Source organism: Drosophila elegans, unplaced genomic scaffold (genome assembly GCF_018152505.1).
Source record: "Drosophila elegans isolate 14027-0461.03 unplaced genomic scaffold, ASM1815250v1 contig_133, whole genome shotgun sequence".
Lineage (NCBI taxonomy): Eukaryota > Metazoa > Arthropoda > Insecta > Diptera > Drosophilidae > Drosophila > Drosophila elegans.
In genome coordinates this window covers 1,529,663-1,548,032 of record NW_024545499.1, presented here as the reverse complement: position 1 = coordinate 1,548,032, position 18,370 = coordinate 1,529,663, and the positions used below count along the sequence as shown (strand labels likewise).

General features: G+C 47.8%; 2 protein-coding genes across 2 annotated transcripts; one reads left to right on the top strand and one right to left on the bottom strand.

Annotated features, from left to right (window-relative positions):
* LOC108147366 (inner centromere protein A) lies at positions 1 to 3,540 on the bottom strand. The gene is made up of 6 exons (XM_017273803.2): positions 3,344 to 3,540; positions 3,095 to 3,275; positions 2,000 to 3,029; positions 1,841 to 1,937; positions 461 to 1,127; positions 1 to 271 (listed from the first exon to the last, which is right to left on the bottom strand). Exons 1-6 carry the CDS (start codon positions 3,410 to 3,412, stop codon positions 78 to 80), a joined length of 2,238 nt encoding a protein of 745 aa, XP_017129292.1. The 5' UTR covers positions 3,413 to 3,540; the 3' UTR covers positions 1 to 77.
* Positions 3,541 to 6,064: 2,524 nt separating this feature from the next.
* On the top strand, positions 6,065 to 12,535 carry LOC108147358 (peregrin). Its single transcript, XM_017273788.2, has 4 exons — positions 6,065 to 7,467; positions 7,543 to 8,801; positions 8,860 to 9,125; positions 10,053 to 12,535. The coding sequence occupies exons 1-4, from the start codon at positions 6,318 to 6,320 to the stop codon at positions 11,743 to 11,745; spliced, it is 4,368 nt and encodes a 1,455-aa protein (XP_017129277.1). The 5' UTR covers positions 6,065 to 6,317; the 3' UTR covers positions 11,746 to 12,535.
* Positions 12,536 to 18,370: the final 5,835 nt, after the last annotated feature.

Below are 18,370 nucleotides of genomic sequence, written 5' to 3'. Positions count from 1 at the left end.
TTTAGTTTTCACAATTATCTTTATTCATTCGATCATAAACATGTGCATTTACAGGTAAAGAGAACAGGACTACGTGGCTAGTATTTCGGCAGCTCCGAGTAGCGCGGCGGCGTCGACCACAGCACGCTGGAGTTGCGCTTCAGCTGGCTGGGATCGATGTTCGGGAATATCTGCTTCAGGTCCGGCGTGGTGGGCACCACCGAGAAGAAACTGTCGATGATGTCGGTGGGGCAATGGCTCTGCATTGCGATCGCCTCCCCTCTCACATGGCCTGAAATAAAACGGATAATGGGTTTCAACAACAACTCATTTCATTTTCAAGGATAACTATAGCTCAAAAAATATTTTTCTAAATTTTTAAAAACAAAGTGAAACGGATCAAATTGCCTATATTAATATATATATACTTTATCAAGGAACTGAGGCAACCGAAGCCATTTTGTATAATTAGCAAACTTACTTCGGCTCCAGGAGGGTGCAGGGGGGCGCTTATGTGTGACTTTGCCCTCGTCGTCGGTGGAGTCGTCCTCGTGCAGCATCTCCCACGTGTACTTGGTCTTCGGGGGCGGCGGAAGCATTTTCTTGGGCTTGGCGCCGGTCAGCTGCTGCAGCTTCTGCTGCTCCAGCTCCTTAATCTTGGCCTTCTTGAGTGCCTCGGCCTCCTCCTGCTGGCGAATCTTGCGCTGCATCTCCTCCATCTCCTGGCGCTTGCGCTCCTCCAGGCGCTTTCGCTCCTCCTGCTTCTTGGCGCGGTCGGCGGCCAACTTGGCCATGCGCTCGGCCCGCTCCCGATCCTTGGCCTCGCGCTGCTGGGCGGCCTGCTGGTGTTTCTGCTCGCGCAGCTTCTTCCGCTCCTCGGCCAAGTTGTGCAGTCCCTTGCGGAAGTCGTCGCCGCTGTTCTCGCGCGACAGCGTCTTGGTGGACGTCGAGTTGGCGGACTTCAGGTTCGTCCCCGTGGCCGTCTTCATCAGGGCAGTGGCCTTGGAGGCGCTAGCCGACACCTTCTTGGGCTGCGCCGAGCTCAACGGCATTGTGCTGGCCGTCTGAGTTGGCGTGAAGAAGCGCCCCACAGTCGGAGCGGGAAGCTTGCCAATCTTGGGAGTGTTACTGGATCCCGGCGTGCCCAACTGAAAAGCAGGAGAACTGATTAGGTGAATGTTCAAAAATAGGAATGAAAAGTCCAAGTCCTATCTTCAGCTTCCTTCATTAAATTATTTTTAAGTAATATTTTTAAAATCTTTTTAATACCCAAAGCTTGTTAAAGGTTTAAAAAATGTTTAAACACATCAAGACAAAAAAGAAACAAGGATCTGAAAGATCGGTAAGCTGCCTTAAATTCTTTTCTAATTAGTTGCATTAATTATTTATATTTATAATTATTAATTGCCGCATTGGAGATTTATTTTTAAAATTGTAAAAATTATTTATATCTCGAGCTATATGCGTATAAGCTATTCAGACTTTCTTATTTTCCTGTCAATTTTTCGGGTGCTATATGATATTGTCGACTGATTTTAAAAAATTTAAGTCAAAGAGAATTCAAATAAATATATCTCGGATTAATTTCATCCACATAGTTTTAAAATTGAGAGACTAGTTTGCATAGAACGGACGGACGGAAATGGCTTGATCGGCTTGCCTGAAATTATTTCCTTTACTTCGTTGCAGACTTTTGACTAAAATTACCCAAAAGAGTATAAATATTTATAAATGAACTGCCTCCTACAAAAAACATCATGCAAAGATTAAAAATTATGCATAATATTAAGTGATAAGTTTGTTCAGATTGGTGATTTTATAAAATCGGAAAACTGTGTCCCTACTTTATTAGGATACTTACCGCATCTTTGCCTCGTTTGGGACGCAAATTAGACTGCGCTTGGGCCGCATTTTCAAAGGCCTCCACGCGGAGCTTCACGGGACTCTGCAGAAGTGGGCTGCAGGACAAACAAAGGTACTTTAGCCAAGGATAAGACATGTTAGCTATGGTGCTACTCACTTGAAGAGCTCGTGGGTGCGAGTTGGCAGCTTGATGGCCTTGATGTTCGATAGCACCTTTGTCGGCGGCAGCTTCTCCTCCACCGACTCGTCCTCCGTGAGCAGGCTGTCCTGCTTGGGTGGTGGCGCCTTCTTGTCGCCGGAGTGCACCTCGAAGGTGACATCGGAAGTCGGTGCCAAGGGACTGTCGCCTGTGGGTGCTGGACCCAGCACCATGGTGGCGTTGGACATGGTCACCGTCTCGTTGGCAGCAACTGGAGCAGCTGCAGCCACTAATTGCTCTGCAATGGGCGGGCCCTCGAGGGCGTCCTTGTAGATGGAGTGTTCCCGGTTTGGTCGCGACTCGGTGCTTCCCTTGCGTGTGCGCGACGACACTGGGGAGTTCTTGTCTATGTCGCTGAAGCGCTCCACTTTGATGGGCCGGTGGTTCTCCACGTTCTTCTTCTTGCGGACCTTCTTTACGACTTCCGTGTTGGTCGTTGTGTTGTTGGTCGTTATGTTGCTGGCCACAGTATCGTCCGGCCGTACGGCCTCCAACGTCACGGAGGAGGCGGTGGTTATATCTGGAGCGAGCAGTCCTTCGCTGCTAAGTTTCTCGCGCTTGACCTTCACGCGCAAGGTCTTCGTGGTGTTGGCGTCCTCGGAAGCCTCCTCCTGGGGCTTCTCCTGCTCCGCTGCTGCTAGGGTGGCTGGCTCCGGACCCAGCTGCAGCTGCTCCTTCTCCTGGGCAACCCGCCCACTGGAGGAGTTGTTGAACTGCGAGGCCCGGTGCTCACTCTCCACCTTGACCTTGACAATCTCCTCGTTACTGGGCCGGCGCATTTTGCGGGTGAGCGAGGGCTCCTTGAGCAGCTTCTCGGACTTCAGCTTGGCGGCACGCTGTGGCCGGCCGGAGTTGAGGGTGGTGTCCGCCGTGGCGGGCACGGGTGGAGGCGGCATCAGCGACGCCGTGGAATTGAGGTCGCCCTCAGCGATGGCCAGCAGCTGGGAATTGCTTACGCGCACGCTCGGGCGAGCCGTGGTGTCCGGAGCTGCAGATAGGGATCGTTATCGGGGCACTCGCACGGAAGATTCCCCAGTGGGCAGAGATACTCACCTTCGGAGTCGTCCTCATCCTCGGCCAAAGAGCTCAGGCGCTTGGGCCGCTTCTTCGTTTGCTGCGGAGTCACCGACATGTTCCCCTGGCCCCTGGACGCCGGCGCACTGTCCGCCGACTTGGCCTCCGAGCTCGGATTCGTGCTGCCGTAGAAGAGTTGGTCCAGCTCTTCGAAGTGGGCCTGCGAAAAAAAAACAAAGGACGCCATGTTGAGTGTGCGGGAATCTTGGCTTTTGATCCTGGCCTTACCTTGCGCAGCACCTCCAGCTCGTGCTGCAGCCCGGAAAGCGATCCCAGCACGTCCAAGATGTCCTCCATTCCAGAGACTGTATCTAATTGCAAAATCCGGGTTGGATTCGATTGGATTCCTCCAAACTCTTCGTTTTTTTCAAATGGCGGCAATGGAGACGCGCGTCAGCATGTAGAGGTGGACAAACATCGATAACAACGTCGATGTCATCGGTAGAGATGTGCGATACTTTCTCGGTTCGGGTCGATTTGTTTTCCTTTTATCTTTTATCGAATTTGAACCGCTTTAACCCGCTTCAAACCGTTTCTAGCCGTTTCAGTTTAAATTTTAGAATTCAAACAAAACATTTTGTAAATATCGTTGCTCACCTTTTTACTGATGATTTTTCGCCAAAAAACATCACTGCTGATAAAAAGGTGATGATTTTTCATACAAAATAGTGATGATTTTAGCATGGGCATGTCATAGGGATTCATCAGCAAAGCAAATCATGACCAAATCGTCAGCCAATCATCCACGATTTGCTGATCGTGTTCCTATGGGAGCTATATGATATAGTCGTTCGATTTTGATGAAATTTAAACCGTAATTCTGTAATAAATAACCAATACTATATGTCGAAGAACTAATAAAAAAATTAAAAAACAGCAAAGTTATAATTTTTTTTATTTATTTTTCCGGTTGTTCCTATGGGAGCTATATGCTATAGTCGTCCGATCCGACTCGTTCCGACTTATATACTACCTGCAATGGAAAGACAACTTGGAAAAGTTTCATGAAGATAGCTTTAAAACTGCGAAACTAGTTTCCGTAGAAACGGAAGGACAGACGGGCGGACGGACATGGCTAGATCGACTCTGCTAGTGATGCTGATCAAGAATAAATATACTTTATAGGGTCGGAAATGTCTCCTTCACTGCGTTGCAAACTTCTGACTGAAATTATAATACGCTCTGCAAGGGAATAAATATCACTCAAAGAAGAGAATGAGAAAGTGGGGGTGCATTTTTGTAAGTCTACTGCATTATAACTCAGTAAAAGTTTTTTGAATTGTATATTGAATTGTAATCGCATCCAAAGGCGATACGGCTATCGCATACCTTTTCCATTGCCTACAGGCCATATATGGCTGCAATCGTGAACAGGCTGTCCGTACTTGACTCTGTTTTTTTGCAATCATTTCGAATTGCATTTGCTTCGGCTGTGAACACAGTGGATGATTCGGGTAGGATTCCGAAGGACTGGATAATGTTCCTTGAGTCAACTACAGCAAAGGTTGCAGTATTGAAACGCAAGGGTCCACCTGTAAATAGCCATTTCCTATCTTTATAGGCATGTCTTTCAGTAGGTGCTTGTTTTAAGTCCAAGATTAAGTCCTTTGCAACTCAGTGTGTTATTATTGCTTTCAGCAATTAGAGTTTTCGAAGAATTCTGTTGTTTGTGTGTTTTAATATTGGTATTACTTTATATGTGGATTCCAAAAGTCTGTCTGAGATGGAGGGAGCACAGCTTCAGCTAAAATACATTTGATTGGAAATGGTGGGAAAGAGTTTGGGCATCGACGAACGGCTTGTGGTATGGTGCCTGGAGCGTCCTTATGTATTCGGACCAGCCAGATATGGGTAATGCGTAATCAAGTTTTGTATAGTATCAGGGCTTGGATGATTAGAGAAATTTTCTTACTTCAATTCTTTTGTTTAAGTTTTACTTTTTAGATTGATACGGTGTTTTTAAAAAGATAAGTTTTTGGTCAAAGGTGATACCAATATAAATCAGTATGTTTGATTGTCTTATTGCCTTGAATTTCATCCTGATTGGATGAATAGGTGACCAACCGATCCATTAATTTCTGCAGGATTCTCCTATAAATATGAGTGTTTTTCCGCACTAACTGTAGGCCGTGCAGCTTTTTACTCCGCAGGTCTTTCAAATTTGTTAATTTAACTACTTTTAAAGGAATTTCCTGTTAAAACGACTCTCCATCTCGAAAAAAATTAAAAATAGCCAAGTAAAAATCATCTAAATTCGTAAAGTATACTGAATCACAACCGAATTTATAGCATACTACTCGCAACAGCGAGTTGTGTCGACTTTTTTCCATCTCTTTCTAGCACATTTATGGAAGAAAAGAAAAAGACGTTGAAGCGGATTATGGTCGGTGAAGCAGAAAAGCCGCCAGTGTGAAACATGTTTCTCACCTCTACTGTTAACAGGGGCTTGTTGTTTCGCTGTTAGCGGTTAACAGGGCGTATGGTGCTGTAAGGAGCATTTCTGCCATCGCTTGCCAGCACTGGGCGGGCGAGAAAGTTCCCGCGCAAAATAAAAAACACAACCAAAGGCGGTTTTAAAGGGTAACAAAAGAAGGGAATATATTGTATAAGAAATTGGAATAATCAATAGATAATTACAACTGATAAAAACAAGTAATCTGGCATTTTAAAGTTGAAAAATTATAATTAAATTGAACCAGTTCCGGTTGGTTCCTGCTAGTACCATCTCTATCAAACAGTGTTGCAAAGCCCAGCAATATCCGAATTTTAGTGAAAAACTTAAAAAGATCGATGTTTTAAAACCCTAACACAAACGATTTGAGCAAAATGAAGCGATTTAATTTGTTTATTGATTAATTAGAACCTAAAGTCGCTGCATTTTGTTTAGCCACCCCTCCAGTGTTGCACAATCTTCGCCGCCGATAGTATCGCCATGGCGAGCTGACCAGATTGCCCATCGCCAGCACATTTGTTAAAAAATTTGCAACAAGCCAACGAAAATCGACCAGGAACGGTGGACAGCCAAAACCGCGCGCTCTGCGACGACCACCGTGAGATGCACATACGTATGCACACCCGTGCCGCGGAGTAGACACAGTGCCCGCGATCCGCGATCTGCGATCCTGCGATCCGCGACCCGCGAACCGCCAATCCCCGAGAAGCCAGCTGCAGCAGATCCCCAGATCGCGCCGCAGATCAGACCATGGGCCTCGACTTCGACGCAGTGGAGTACTGCAAGGGCGTCAAGAGCCAGCAGTCGCAGCCGCCGTTCGCCTGTCCCGTCCGCGGATGCGACCGCAGCTACAAGACCATCATGGGCCTGCAGTACCATCTGATGAAGTACGACCACGACAACCCGCAGCCGCTCACGCCCGTGCTGACTCCCAGCCGCAAGAAGGCGCGCTCTCGCTCCGGCGGCCACCACTCGACGCCTCGTCCGCTCAAGGAGCACCCCACGCCCGGAGCAGCTGGCTCGGAAGCCAGGAACGGCTGCTCGTCGGCCGGCACGGGCGGCGCGACCACTGGCGCGGGCGGAGGCCCCGTTCGGCAGTACGCCAATCCCGAGTCCCTGGTGGCCTACAACGAGGAGGAGGCCACGGTGACGTTCAACCTGGACGGCAAGAGCGTGCGCCTGGGCATCGACGACGCCCTGCCGCTCGTGGAGGACGAGGAGTTCGCCGCCCTGGTGACCAGAGGCTGCATCCTGAACGCCGACGCTCCGCCGCTGGAGGAGAATGCGCCGTGGGCGCGCGTCCAGGTGCCAGTGGCCAGGGTGGCCGAGATTCCGGACTACCGAGTGCCTGACGCCCCGCCGCGTCCGCTGGCCTACTACCGCTTCATCGAGAAGTCGCTGGAGGAGCTGGACGGCGAGGTGGAGTACGACGTGGACGAGGAGGACTCCGCCTGGCTGGAGCACATGAACGAGGAGCGCCAGCGGCTGGGCCTGAACGCCGTGGGCATCGACACCATGGAGCTGCTGATGGACCGGCTGGAGAAGGAGTCGCACTTCCAGGCGGCGGCCAACGGCACACCCACGGGCGTGGAGGTCGACGACGACGCCGTGTGCTGCATTTGTCTGGACGGCGAGTGCCAGAACACCAACGTGATACTCTTCTGCGACATGTGCAACCTGGCGGTGCACCAGGACTGCTACGGTGTGCCCTACATCCCGGAGGGCCAGTGGCTCTGTCGCCGCTGCCTGCAGTCGCCCAGCAAGCCCGTCAACTGCGTCCTCTGTCCCAATGCCGGCGGAGCCTTCAAGCAGACGGACCACGGCCAGTGGGCGCACGTGGTGTGTGCGCTGTGGATACCGGAGGTGCGGTTCGCCAACACCGTCTTCCTTGAGCCCATAGGTGCGTACTTTAGTCCCTCCCCCAATCCATTGGCAATCCACTAATTATTCCACTTTATTTCGATTTCTCCGCCAGATTCAATCGAGACCATTCCCCCGGCCCGCTGGCGACTCACCTGCTACGTCTGCAAGGAGAAGGGATTGGGAGCCTGCATTCAGTGCCACCGGAACAGCTGCTACGCCGCCTTCCACGTCACCTGCGCCCAGCAGGCGGGCCTCTACATGACCATGGACACGGTCAAGGACGGCCACAACGACTCGTCCATGCATGTGCAGAAGTTCGCCTACTGCCACGCCCACACGCCGGCGGACGCCAAGCTGAAGATGAACGTGCCGGACTTCGAGGACACGCGGCACAAGATGCGGGAGGCGCGCAAGGCCCTGGCCAAGAAGCGCTCCACGGCGCCCGTGGTGCTGATCCCCACCATTCCGCCGGACCGTGTGCAGGAGATCGCCACCATGGTGACGATGCAGCGCAAGAAGGAGTTCCTCGACCGCATCATCGCCTACTGGACGCTGAAGCGGCACTACCGCAACGGAGTGCCGCTGCTGCGACGCCTCCAGAGCCAGGGCAACAACCACGGCGTGATCCAGCGCAACGGCATCGAAGGGTCGCCGGACACGGGCGAGCTGTACCGGCAGCTGAAGTACTGGCAGTGCCTGCGGCAGGATTTGGAGCGGGCGCGCCTGCTGTGCGAGCTGGTGCGCAAGCGGGAGAAGCTGAAGGTGGCCTTCGTGCGGATCTCCGAGGAGGTGGTCATGCTGCAGCTCAATCCGCTGGAGGCGGCGCTGTCGAAGCTGCTCGACGCGCTGGAGGCGCGCGACAGCATGGAGATCTTCCGCGAGCCGGTGGACACCAGCGAGGTGCCCGACTACACCGACATTGTGAAGCAGCCCATGGACCTGGGCACGATGAGATTGCGGCTGAAGGAGTGCCAGTACACCTCGCTGGAGCAGCTGGAGGCCGACTTCGATCTGATGATCCAGAACTGCCTGGCGTACAACAACAAGGACACTGTGTTCTATCGCGCCGGCATCCGGATGCGCGACCAGGCGGCGCCGCTCTTTGTCCAGCTGCGCAAGGAGATGCAGCGGGATGGGCTGCTGGAGCGATCGCAACGCTCCCACGTCGACCACGTGGAAGCGGAGGTGGAGCACGAGCTGCGCCTGCTGCTGGCGGCGCCGGCCAGCGAGGACATCGTCCAGAAGCTGCTCATCCTCGCCGACAAGTCGCAGGTGCTCAAGAACCCGGGCTATCGCACCAAGAAGATCAAGCAGATCCGGCTGGAGATCACGCGGATGCGCAAGACTCTGCAGAAGGCGAGATTCGCAGCAGTGAGTGCTGAACTCAATTCCCCTGGTTTCTATCCTAATTCGTATCCCCTTTCCCCAGCGCTACTCCTCACACGCAACCCAATCCCAAAGCGAGGAAGAGGATGCCGCGGGTGCTTCGCCTTCAAAGAAACGAACGCGCAAACGGCTGAACAGCAGTGCGGTGGACATGGCACTGGCCAACGACGACGAGGACGAGGACTCTGACGAGGATTCGATGGGCGAGGACAACGGGTCCAAGGACTTGCTTAACTCCACGCAAACTCCGCCCTGCAGTCCAATCAAGAGTCTCAACAACAGTAGCTCTCCCGTTGGCATCAATCGGAGGTGAGTTTTAATTACGCGATATTCTGGATTCAGACCCTACCTTTTGTATACTTTTTCAAGAGGGTAATATAATTTTAGTCAAAAGTGTATTATATATATTTTTTATCGGCAATCACTTATCGAGTTAATATAGCCAATTTAAAAGCTGTTAATTTGAAACTCTGTCACTTTATTAATGTGTACCCAGATCAAGTTTAAAAACAACGCAGATCGGACGTCTATATCCTATAGCTGCCATAGAAACAATCGGGTCAAAATGTTTCATTTCTTTGTTTTGTTTGATTTGAATATATATAAATTGGTGGTTTTTGCATTAAACGAGGTTTAAATTGATCAAAATCGATTGACTATGTTCTAAAGCTGTCATATATGTACATATACTATGTCGATTATTCTCACGGTTTAAAATACAGATTTTGTTGTATTCAGTACAGTATTAGTACACTGATATTGTTCAAAAATCTTGGACTATATTGTATAGCTGTCATAGGATCGATCCGTTAAAATTTGATAAATTTGGTTGTTTTCACAGAAATTATTTGTCCCATGATTTTGTATTATTTCGAATTCATTCCTTGACTGCAAGGATATTTAAACTTCTGTTTGCTAAAGCTAGCTTCCGTTTTCGCTTTATTATTTATTTCATCTCTTATTCAAGAAGAAAGAAAGCCAAAGACGTTATACCTTTGCAGCTATTGCAACATATACATGTTCTATAAAATAACTAAATTTAGTAAAACTAAAGACTTAGTTTTTAGCCCTAACCTTCTCATATAATAATCGAATAATGTAAAAAAAAAACATGGAAAAACACGTTGAAGAAAGCAGACATTATGCACAAAACACAAACATGTTTTTCCACTTTGACTAGCCAAACAAATTGGTTTGAAATTCCAAAACACTTACACCACTTTAATCCCTTTGCAGAACGGCCATATTGCTGACGCGAAAGTCGCAGGCTGCATTGAAGCGACCCTCGGAACCACTGACGACGCCTGTGAAGGAGGAGCACCACAATTCGCAGTCATCGAACACCCAGTCCACCAGCGGCAGCTCCTCGTCGGCCACCACGGCGGCCACAGCCGCCTCCAGTGCAACGGGCACGCCCAATCACGTCCTGGCCACTGCTCCGCCCACTGTCTCCTCCGGCTTTGCGTTGACGCAGAACAGCAGCGGTGGCGGTGGCGTTGGCGGGGGCGTGGCCGGAGCCGGGGGCGGTGGCAGTGGAGCGGCTGCGTCGGGAGCAGCATCGGGAGTGTCGTCGTCGGCCGGAGTCGCTCCCGGCCACGCCAGTTTGGCCTCCACGGCCAACGCCATGAACAGCAAGCTGAGTGCGGGCCTGGGCGTCAAGTCGCCCAAGAGGCCGGGTCGCTATCGCCGGCTGCCGGAGGCGAGGCACAGCGCCTCCATGTCACCAAAGAAGTCGCCCAATCCGGCGGTGGCCGTCAGTCAGGCGCTGCCCATGCCGGACCCGCTGCCCTTCGAGCGCATTCCGGACAGCTTCCGGGTGTACCGGGCCAACAACCAGCGCGACGTGAGCGACAGCGACGAGGCACCCTCGCAGTCGAGCAGTCCGTGCAGCAGTTGCTCCGACTTCAGCATGTCGGGCAGCTGCTCCGACTTTGACAGCGACGAGGCGAGCGACGGCGACGGCGACAACGATGCGGATGGGGATGCAGACGGAGACGGCGGCAGGAGTCGCAGCGAGGGCAGGGAGTCGACGTCGCAGGAGGGCACCACGGACGCCATGGACCTGCAGCACGCGAGTCTCAACCATGGACCTGGCAACAACGGCAACATGGCCATCAGCAGCAGCAGCGACGGCAGTGGAGGCAGCTCCAGCGACGACGACGACGACGAGGACGAGGACGAGGAGCGGCCACTGAGTATGCGGCAGAACAAGACGCTGAAGTTGGGACCGCGTGGCACACCCACACCGACGACAATGGCACGGGCCGCCTCTTTGGCGGCGTCCCGCGGACGCGGCAAGCGGCGCAGCAACCTCAGTGAGTCCACCAGTTCGACGGCCACGCCCCCGCCGCTGCTCCGGCGGGCGGGAAAGCTGCGCTCTGCCACGCCCAATGCCTCGCCGCTGGTGAACAGCATCAAGGCGCGGCGGAACACCACGGCGGTGGCCAGTAGCATGGCCACGAACAACAACCGCAGCAAGCATGGCGAGGAGGGCGTCTCGGCGGAGCGGCACAATCACCACTCGGGCGGCCAGAAGCCGACGCTGGAACCGCTGCAGCTGGTGTGGGCCAAGTGCCGCGGCTACCCGTGGTACCCCGCCCTCATCCTCGACCCCAAGACGCCCAAGGGGTTCGTCTACAACGGAGTGCCGCTGCCCGCCCCGCCCACCGACGTGCTGGCGCTGCGCAAGAACTGCCTGGACGAGATCGTCTTCCTGGTGCTCTTCTTCGACGTGAAGCGCACCTGGCAGTGGCTGCCGGCCAACAAGCTGGACATCCTCGGGATCGACAAGCAGCTGGACCAGCAGAAGCTCGTGGAGTCGCGCAAGCCGGCGGAGCGGAAGGCTGTGAAGAAGGCGTACCAGGACGCCCTCCACTACCAGAGCCAGGTCTCCGACTTGGAGGGCCAAGGACCCGATCCGATCATGTGAAAGCTGATGGCCCGACTGCATCTGTAGGCGCCTCTCGACAAGCTCTAGCCATGTAGTTAGCTCCTTCTCCTGCCCAGGGGATCGCTCGTATTTTTATATCTCGTTTGTTGTTACCCGATGCCCGATGCTCGATGCTCGATACTCGATGCTCTATGCTCGATACTCGATACTCGAAGATGACAAAGTTGAACAAGGCCCTCCATTAGAGTATTTCGTTGGCGAATATCCAATTTGCACTGCAAGTGTCTTTGATTTACGTTTGTTGCCCAGTCCCTATACCATTATGTACAGTTTTTGTAATCACACCGTTAGCGAATTCGTTGGAGGATCCTATTTTTGTACATTATTTGGCTTTTGTGAGTGCGATTATGAAATGTTAAGCAGATCACCGCACGATCGGTTCGAATCACAACAACATGGAATTTATAACCTCAAGACGATTCACGCGAAATCAAATCAATGTTTAAGTTAAATAGTTTTAAGCCAATCCTACAGTTAAGCCCAAAAACAACAACAACAAAAACAATACTAACACAGAACCACAAAAACAAAGCCAGCAGGCGCCTCAAGTTAAAAGTCGTGTAAAAACTTAACCGCTAACCGATAGAGGATAGATGATAGAGAATAGAGGATAGAAGACGATTATAAACATTTACAAATAGCATTACAAATTGTATAGATGTGTGTGTGTGCGCGTGAGTCTCTACATAATTCGATATATCTCTATATGCATATAGTGTACGTCTTGATTTCCATTTGAACAAATAATATATTTGATTATTATGATGTATTACAAAGATGAGGATTATTATTATTATAATTACTGTGTGTAATTAATGCAAAACTTTCGTATGCCTAAGTGGAAAGCGTAGACAATTAAGTATTGAAGTAGTTGGCTCCAATTCCCCGAATCCCCCACCCCAAACTCAGCCCGACACCACCACCAACTTTGCCCTTAACAAGATTGAATATTGTTTAAATCTAATGGTAAATTAAATGCAGAAAAATAAATGTTTTAAACAAAGCTCTTTGACATGCATTGCAATTTACAGTTTTACAGCAACTGCTGCTGGCGCACAGTTTTAGCAGCCTCATTTCACAATTGTCACCAAAAGTGCGTCAGTGAGGTTCGGCAGGAATTGACTTATATTTACTTTGATTATCCCCAGTCCCAGTTCATTCACCGGCCTCCGAGGGCTGCTGTTAAGAGTGTCATATTCACCCCACATCAATTATCGCCCGGCGGATGTTTTGTTTTACAGTTTTCGGCACTGCAGTTGTAGCATCGGCGCATCACACGTGATTCACTTGCCCTCGGTAATTGACTTTCGCTTTCATCAGCTCGGATTCATTTCAAGACTTTCTTAGATATTGTTAAATAATTGCAGTCTATATTAGTCAGTCCATATGTCCTATGTCCAACACCAATACTTTTAGAGTTTGTAATTTTTATTTTTTTTACATTTTTCAAATATAGTTTTTTTTTTAATTGGATACAAAAATATATTTTTTTAATCCGTCATACAATTAAGACTTTGTTTTTATATTCAAACAAAACAACACCAATACTTTTATCTATAAGATTATGTAATTTTTATTTTTTTTTTACTTTTTTGCAATATATTTTTTTTTAACTGAGTACAAATATTTATTTTTTAATCCGTCCTACAATTAAAACATTCAAACAAAAGTTTGTAGTCAAAATTGTTACATAATAAGCGATTACTTTACTAACAATTGATTTTACCCCAAAAATGATTACTAATATTTAGTTGTAGATTACTGTAAAAAAGCTGTAAAAGTTTTTCATTTAAAATTTCCAAGCGGTTCATCGGATTGAGATAAATTTATTGATAGCTTCACCAAACAAAACTTATTTTAGTGTAACAGTATTAATTTTACAATTTTTGTAGTGCAAATAGTCGCCTACTGTTATCCTTCGTACTTTACACAGGATAAAAAATTTTTACTGGTAGTTTACCTTACTTGTTCCTACATATAAAAAAAGTGACAAAGTTCATTTGTTTATTATTAAAACTTTTCAACGTCTCTACACAGGCTTAAAGCCCAAAGAAACAAAAGTTATAACTTTAAAAACCACAAGTCACGGTCCAGAAACACGATTAGGCCAATTAATTTGAAAAACAAACATTAAACCATTAGATTGAACGAACTGATTTAACAGGCGGTCAAAGCAAAACATAAACAAAGTGTTTATTTCATGAAAAATTAAGTTGTTTGCGTGGCTAAATTGCAACGCATAACAAAAGTAAATCTTGAAATATTTTCTACGCATTTCTCACGTGCTTAGACTTGAGAAACAGCATCGACGTTGTTGATTTTGTTTGTTGCCTCCATGCACAACTCGAGTGCTAAGCCCGGCTTAAAGCCGTCAGTCGGCGGGGCTACTGTTCGTTGGCGGTAATCGAGGGGCTATTAAACAACTCAATTCCAATTTAACTGTAGATGATAGAACGCCCAAAATCGCCAGCAGCTGGCCTCAATTATTAATGCAAATTTATTGACGGTAGTCGGCGTCTGAGGTTTATCGACTGTTGTTTGTGCCCACATAATTACCCCTAGTTGCTTGACGAGTGACCCCTGGTCAGATTCTTCCATTTTATGTGTAATCCAATGCTTATAAGTATTTTGAAGTCTATTTGCTCTGCCTGCGTTGTATGTTAATTAATTAAAGTAAGTAAGCCCAATTAATTTATCAGACAATTGTCAATTGGGAATACTTTAACACCGCCTTGACAGTGCTGCTACTTCCACTTCAGGTGCTTGAAAAACGTACCACCTTCGAGGAGGTCACCTACTGGAGGACCGGGTTGCCCCATCAGTTCTGCCCAGGTGTAGGTCATTGCGTTGGCGCTCCAATTGATGTTTTCATTACGCGCATAATTACTATCTATTTGCCCCTTCAAACGGAACTCAACGCGCTGGAAGTTCCCAAAAACTCGTTTCTTTATGAGGGGCCATGTGACGTCAAAGACGGTGCTCCGAATCGGATGGCAGAGTTTAAAAAAAGAATGTCGGGGTTTGAAAATAAATGGCCTTGATGTTGGTTCCACAGCGAATGCCGCATCAAATTATGAGGAAAAACTTTCCTGCTCCAGATTGGATGTTTTAATTGGGTATTTTGCAGATTTATGTATAGCGTTTTATTTTGCTGTCGAGTAATGGAAGATAGTTTAAAAACGTTTAGGAATTGAATAGTTGCCTTTACATTTTTTATAATGAGGAATAACTTTGCCAAAAAAGTAAGCTTCAGCTCCACTTTGGTCTCCATAATCTGCTCAGCAATTTTGGTCGGGGATTTATTTTTTATTTAATTTTATTTTTTTACATTACCTTCCGATGAACCGTCAAAATATTTGCTTTGGGAGAAAAACATTTTTTGCTGACGCTGGTAAGTGATTAAAAGAAACACCGAAGTAGCAAAAACGTAGTTCATTCAGTTGGCCAATCGACGCTTGTTATTGAGTTTTCGCTGTTAAATTAATTTAAATGTGCACGAAGTCAAAATGACGTCTTGGGTTATTTCCTCGCCGCTATTCGCACGTGATTTACCCGGCGTGCACCGAATAACCCGTGAAAAGAGACACCGCCGAGCTTGATATTGGAGTTTTGGATTTTTGGAATTTTCGGCGGATCTGAGGTTCAAGTGCGTTTGTTGGCCATAAACTTTTGCTTCGCTTTTCGGTGCCAAGCAGCTGTGTTTGAGATCTTGGAATTTGTTGACTCACAAAAGATCCGGCGACAGCTGATCCGGAAAAGCAGGGAGAATCGTGCCTAAGGAAAGATGATACACAGGAAAAATATATAACGATTTCACGAATAAGATAAGACAAAAAACTCGAATTAATGAAACTTTCACGGCAATATTCGTTGGTAGAATTATACATTGTCAATTTTATTAAAAAGTAAACGTTTTTTTCCCTGTGTACTTTTGTGGCGTGATGGGATGGCCCAGCTTGTTCAGACATCTTAATGAACACCGGGACGCGCTAATCAACGGCCTATTAACACCTGATAAATGCAGCGTTCGCAGATTGCGTATCCGCCACCGATTCGCATTTGGCGGAGTTTCACATGCAAATCGCTCTGTGCGGCAGATAAGATAAGCAACAACGGGGCTAGCCAGCCGTAAGCACTTTGAGCTGCTTTAATTAGTGCGGACGTGCCTCCGTTTCCATTCATTGATATCGAAACGAGCGGACAACAAAATCATTAAAGCATCAATTGCTCCTGACGCACGCGCTCGCATCTTTAGCCCCGAAAAAAGAAAAAGTTCTTGTTGTGCTCTCATATGATCGACTGATGACCACGGGCATTATCATCTAAGAAGCATCATCATCTCATCGGATCTACGTCACAGGGGCGACGTGACTGTGGTCAGTTCAAGAAAGATCTCTATACTAGAGGCCTCCGTTTGGCCTGGCAACAAGACTCGAATCACCATTTGTGTATTATGAAATGTATCAGCTCGGGAAAGTGGGGCCCCCTTCTGACAGGGCTTACGTGTGACTTCGGAAGTGTGGCCATTACCGCAGAGTGCGAAATTTGAAAACCTCCAAAGTTGCCAAGGTAATTTTTTTGGTGAAAATCCACCAAACGGAGCGGGTAATTGGGCCAGCATGTGATCAATAAGTGACTCTTTACCGATTGGAAATTACCATCACGAAGAAAATAATCAGCAGTCGCAAGATAAGCTACTGTTCTGATGAGATAGCTCCAGACCAAACATGTTGCGATCAGACCACCATATGCTTAAAGTTATGTTTGTACACACGTTTATACATATATCTGTTTGGTTCTCATTTCCACTTTTGAGAGTTTAAATTAAATGTTTTTAGTTATTGAGATTACCATTGACCTTTGCTTTTTGTGTATAAAATAGCAAATACACCCAGAAAAAAAGTAGATCGGCTGAATAATTCTTAAAATTTTTAGGACGAACGTGTACAGAATAAGTACGAATTATACTTGATAATAATATTTTAAAAATGTTTTTTTAATACCCAAAGAAAACGATATTTTTCGGCTTAACTCTGCTTATAGTGTTTGTAAATAAAACCAGAATTCTTAAAAACAGTAAACTTAATTAAAAACTATTAATATAACAAAAAAAAAAATTATTAATATAAAAAACAAGAATATTTCGTACTTAAAATGATTTGAGTATGGGGTAAGTGCCTTGGGACATCAAACATTGGGTAAGCTATTAAGATCCTGGACTCAAGTCCCACACAAAGTAATCAATTTATTATCGTTTTTGTTTTTTATTACCAAATGTATAACTTTGGGATTGAACAATTCGTATTGGAACATTGCCTTCGTACTTAAATCAAAAAAATTCAAATTTAGTCTACTTTTGACACCGTTTATTCTTGATTTGACACCGATATTCTGGATTTTTTCTGTGAGTATACACCCAAATTTGATTTACTTCATGTTTCTTAATAAAAGGCATTCAAATATTATAATATTGCGAAATTCAATCTTAAAGTTTGACCCCTGATGAATTCCCCTTAAAAAACTGGTTAAGCTGCGATATCGCCAAATTGCCTAAACTGACCGAACCGATGTGATTCAGCACCAGATGTGTGTCCCCTCAGATCAGACACCCCTACATATATGAACGAATTCCGCCAGGAGATACATTTAATCGTACACTTCTTTCTACTTCCAATCGAGCCTCTTTTCGCATATATGTTATATTTGTTTTCGAATTAATTTAAATCGCCGATCGCCAATCGCCGATCGGCGATTCGTAATTTGAGGTTCCTCCAGCTGGAAAACCACAGAAATGTGCTGGCACATAATGCCGGTGTGGAGTGATTTCATTTGCCTGATCGACATTGCTTAACCTTAATGCACATTTGCCTCCGTCCAGCGCCTTGCATTGGCCATATAACGGCGCCGGCTGGAATTAACTTGAATTTATTGAGTCGGCAAACCGGTTGCAAAAGGCAGCTGAAGCCATACCCTTCCCCTTACCCGCCCCCAATCCCCGCCAGCAGTTTGCAGGCGCGACCAGACGGCGACTGTACAAAAATGCCCGCGTCTAAATATACAAGTCAACTCCTGGCTGGCCACATTCGGCAGCCGGGCGATGGAAGCAGGAAGGGAGGCAGTGCGATCATTGAGCCCTTTGACAAATTCGAGCAATGGCCCCGGCCATAGAGCGTGTCACTGATGAATCGATGGCATCGATGGAATCGATGGGGCCACAGAGCTAGGCTCCCTTCACTCGACTGAAGGGATTCGGCCAAGGGCCATAAATTGCCGGCACACGGGGCTAAAAATAAAGCCGGGCTTGACCTTGGAGCATAACGGAAGCGACCAGGCGAAGGCTGGTCCTGTCCAGGGACGAAGGGGTCGAAGGGAGCCACTTAATTGGCGAGATAAAGAACCCCGGCGACCTGGGGCAACAGAATATTTATTGACACATCCTGTTGGGCCGGCCGGCCGCTCAAGGACATCCACAACCGCTTCCACAAACCGCTTCCACTTGCGGTTCTTTTCCACTTGCCGGGACGCGGGTATAAAAGCCCCGGGTCGAGGGCCACCATCGTCACAGTCTTCCAGCAGCAGTAGTCGAAGTTGCAGCGAAGTCCTG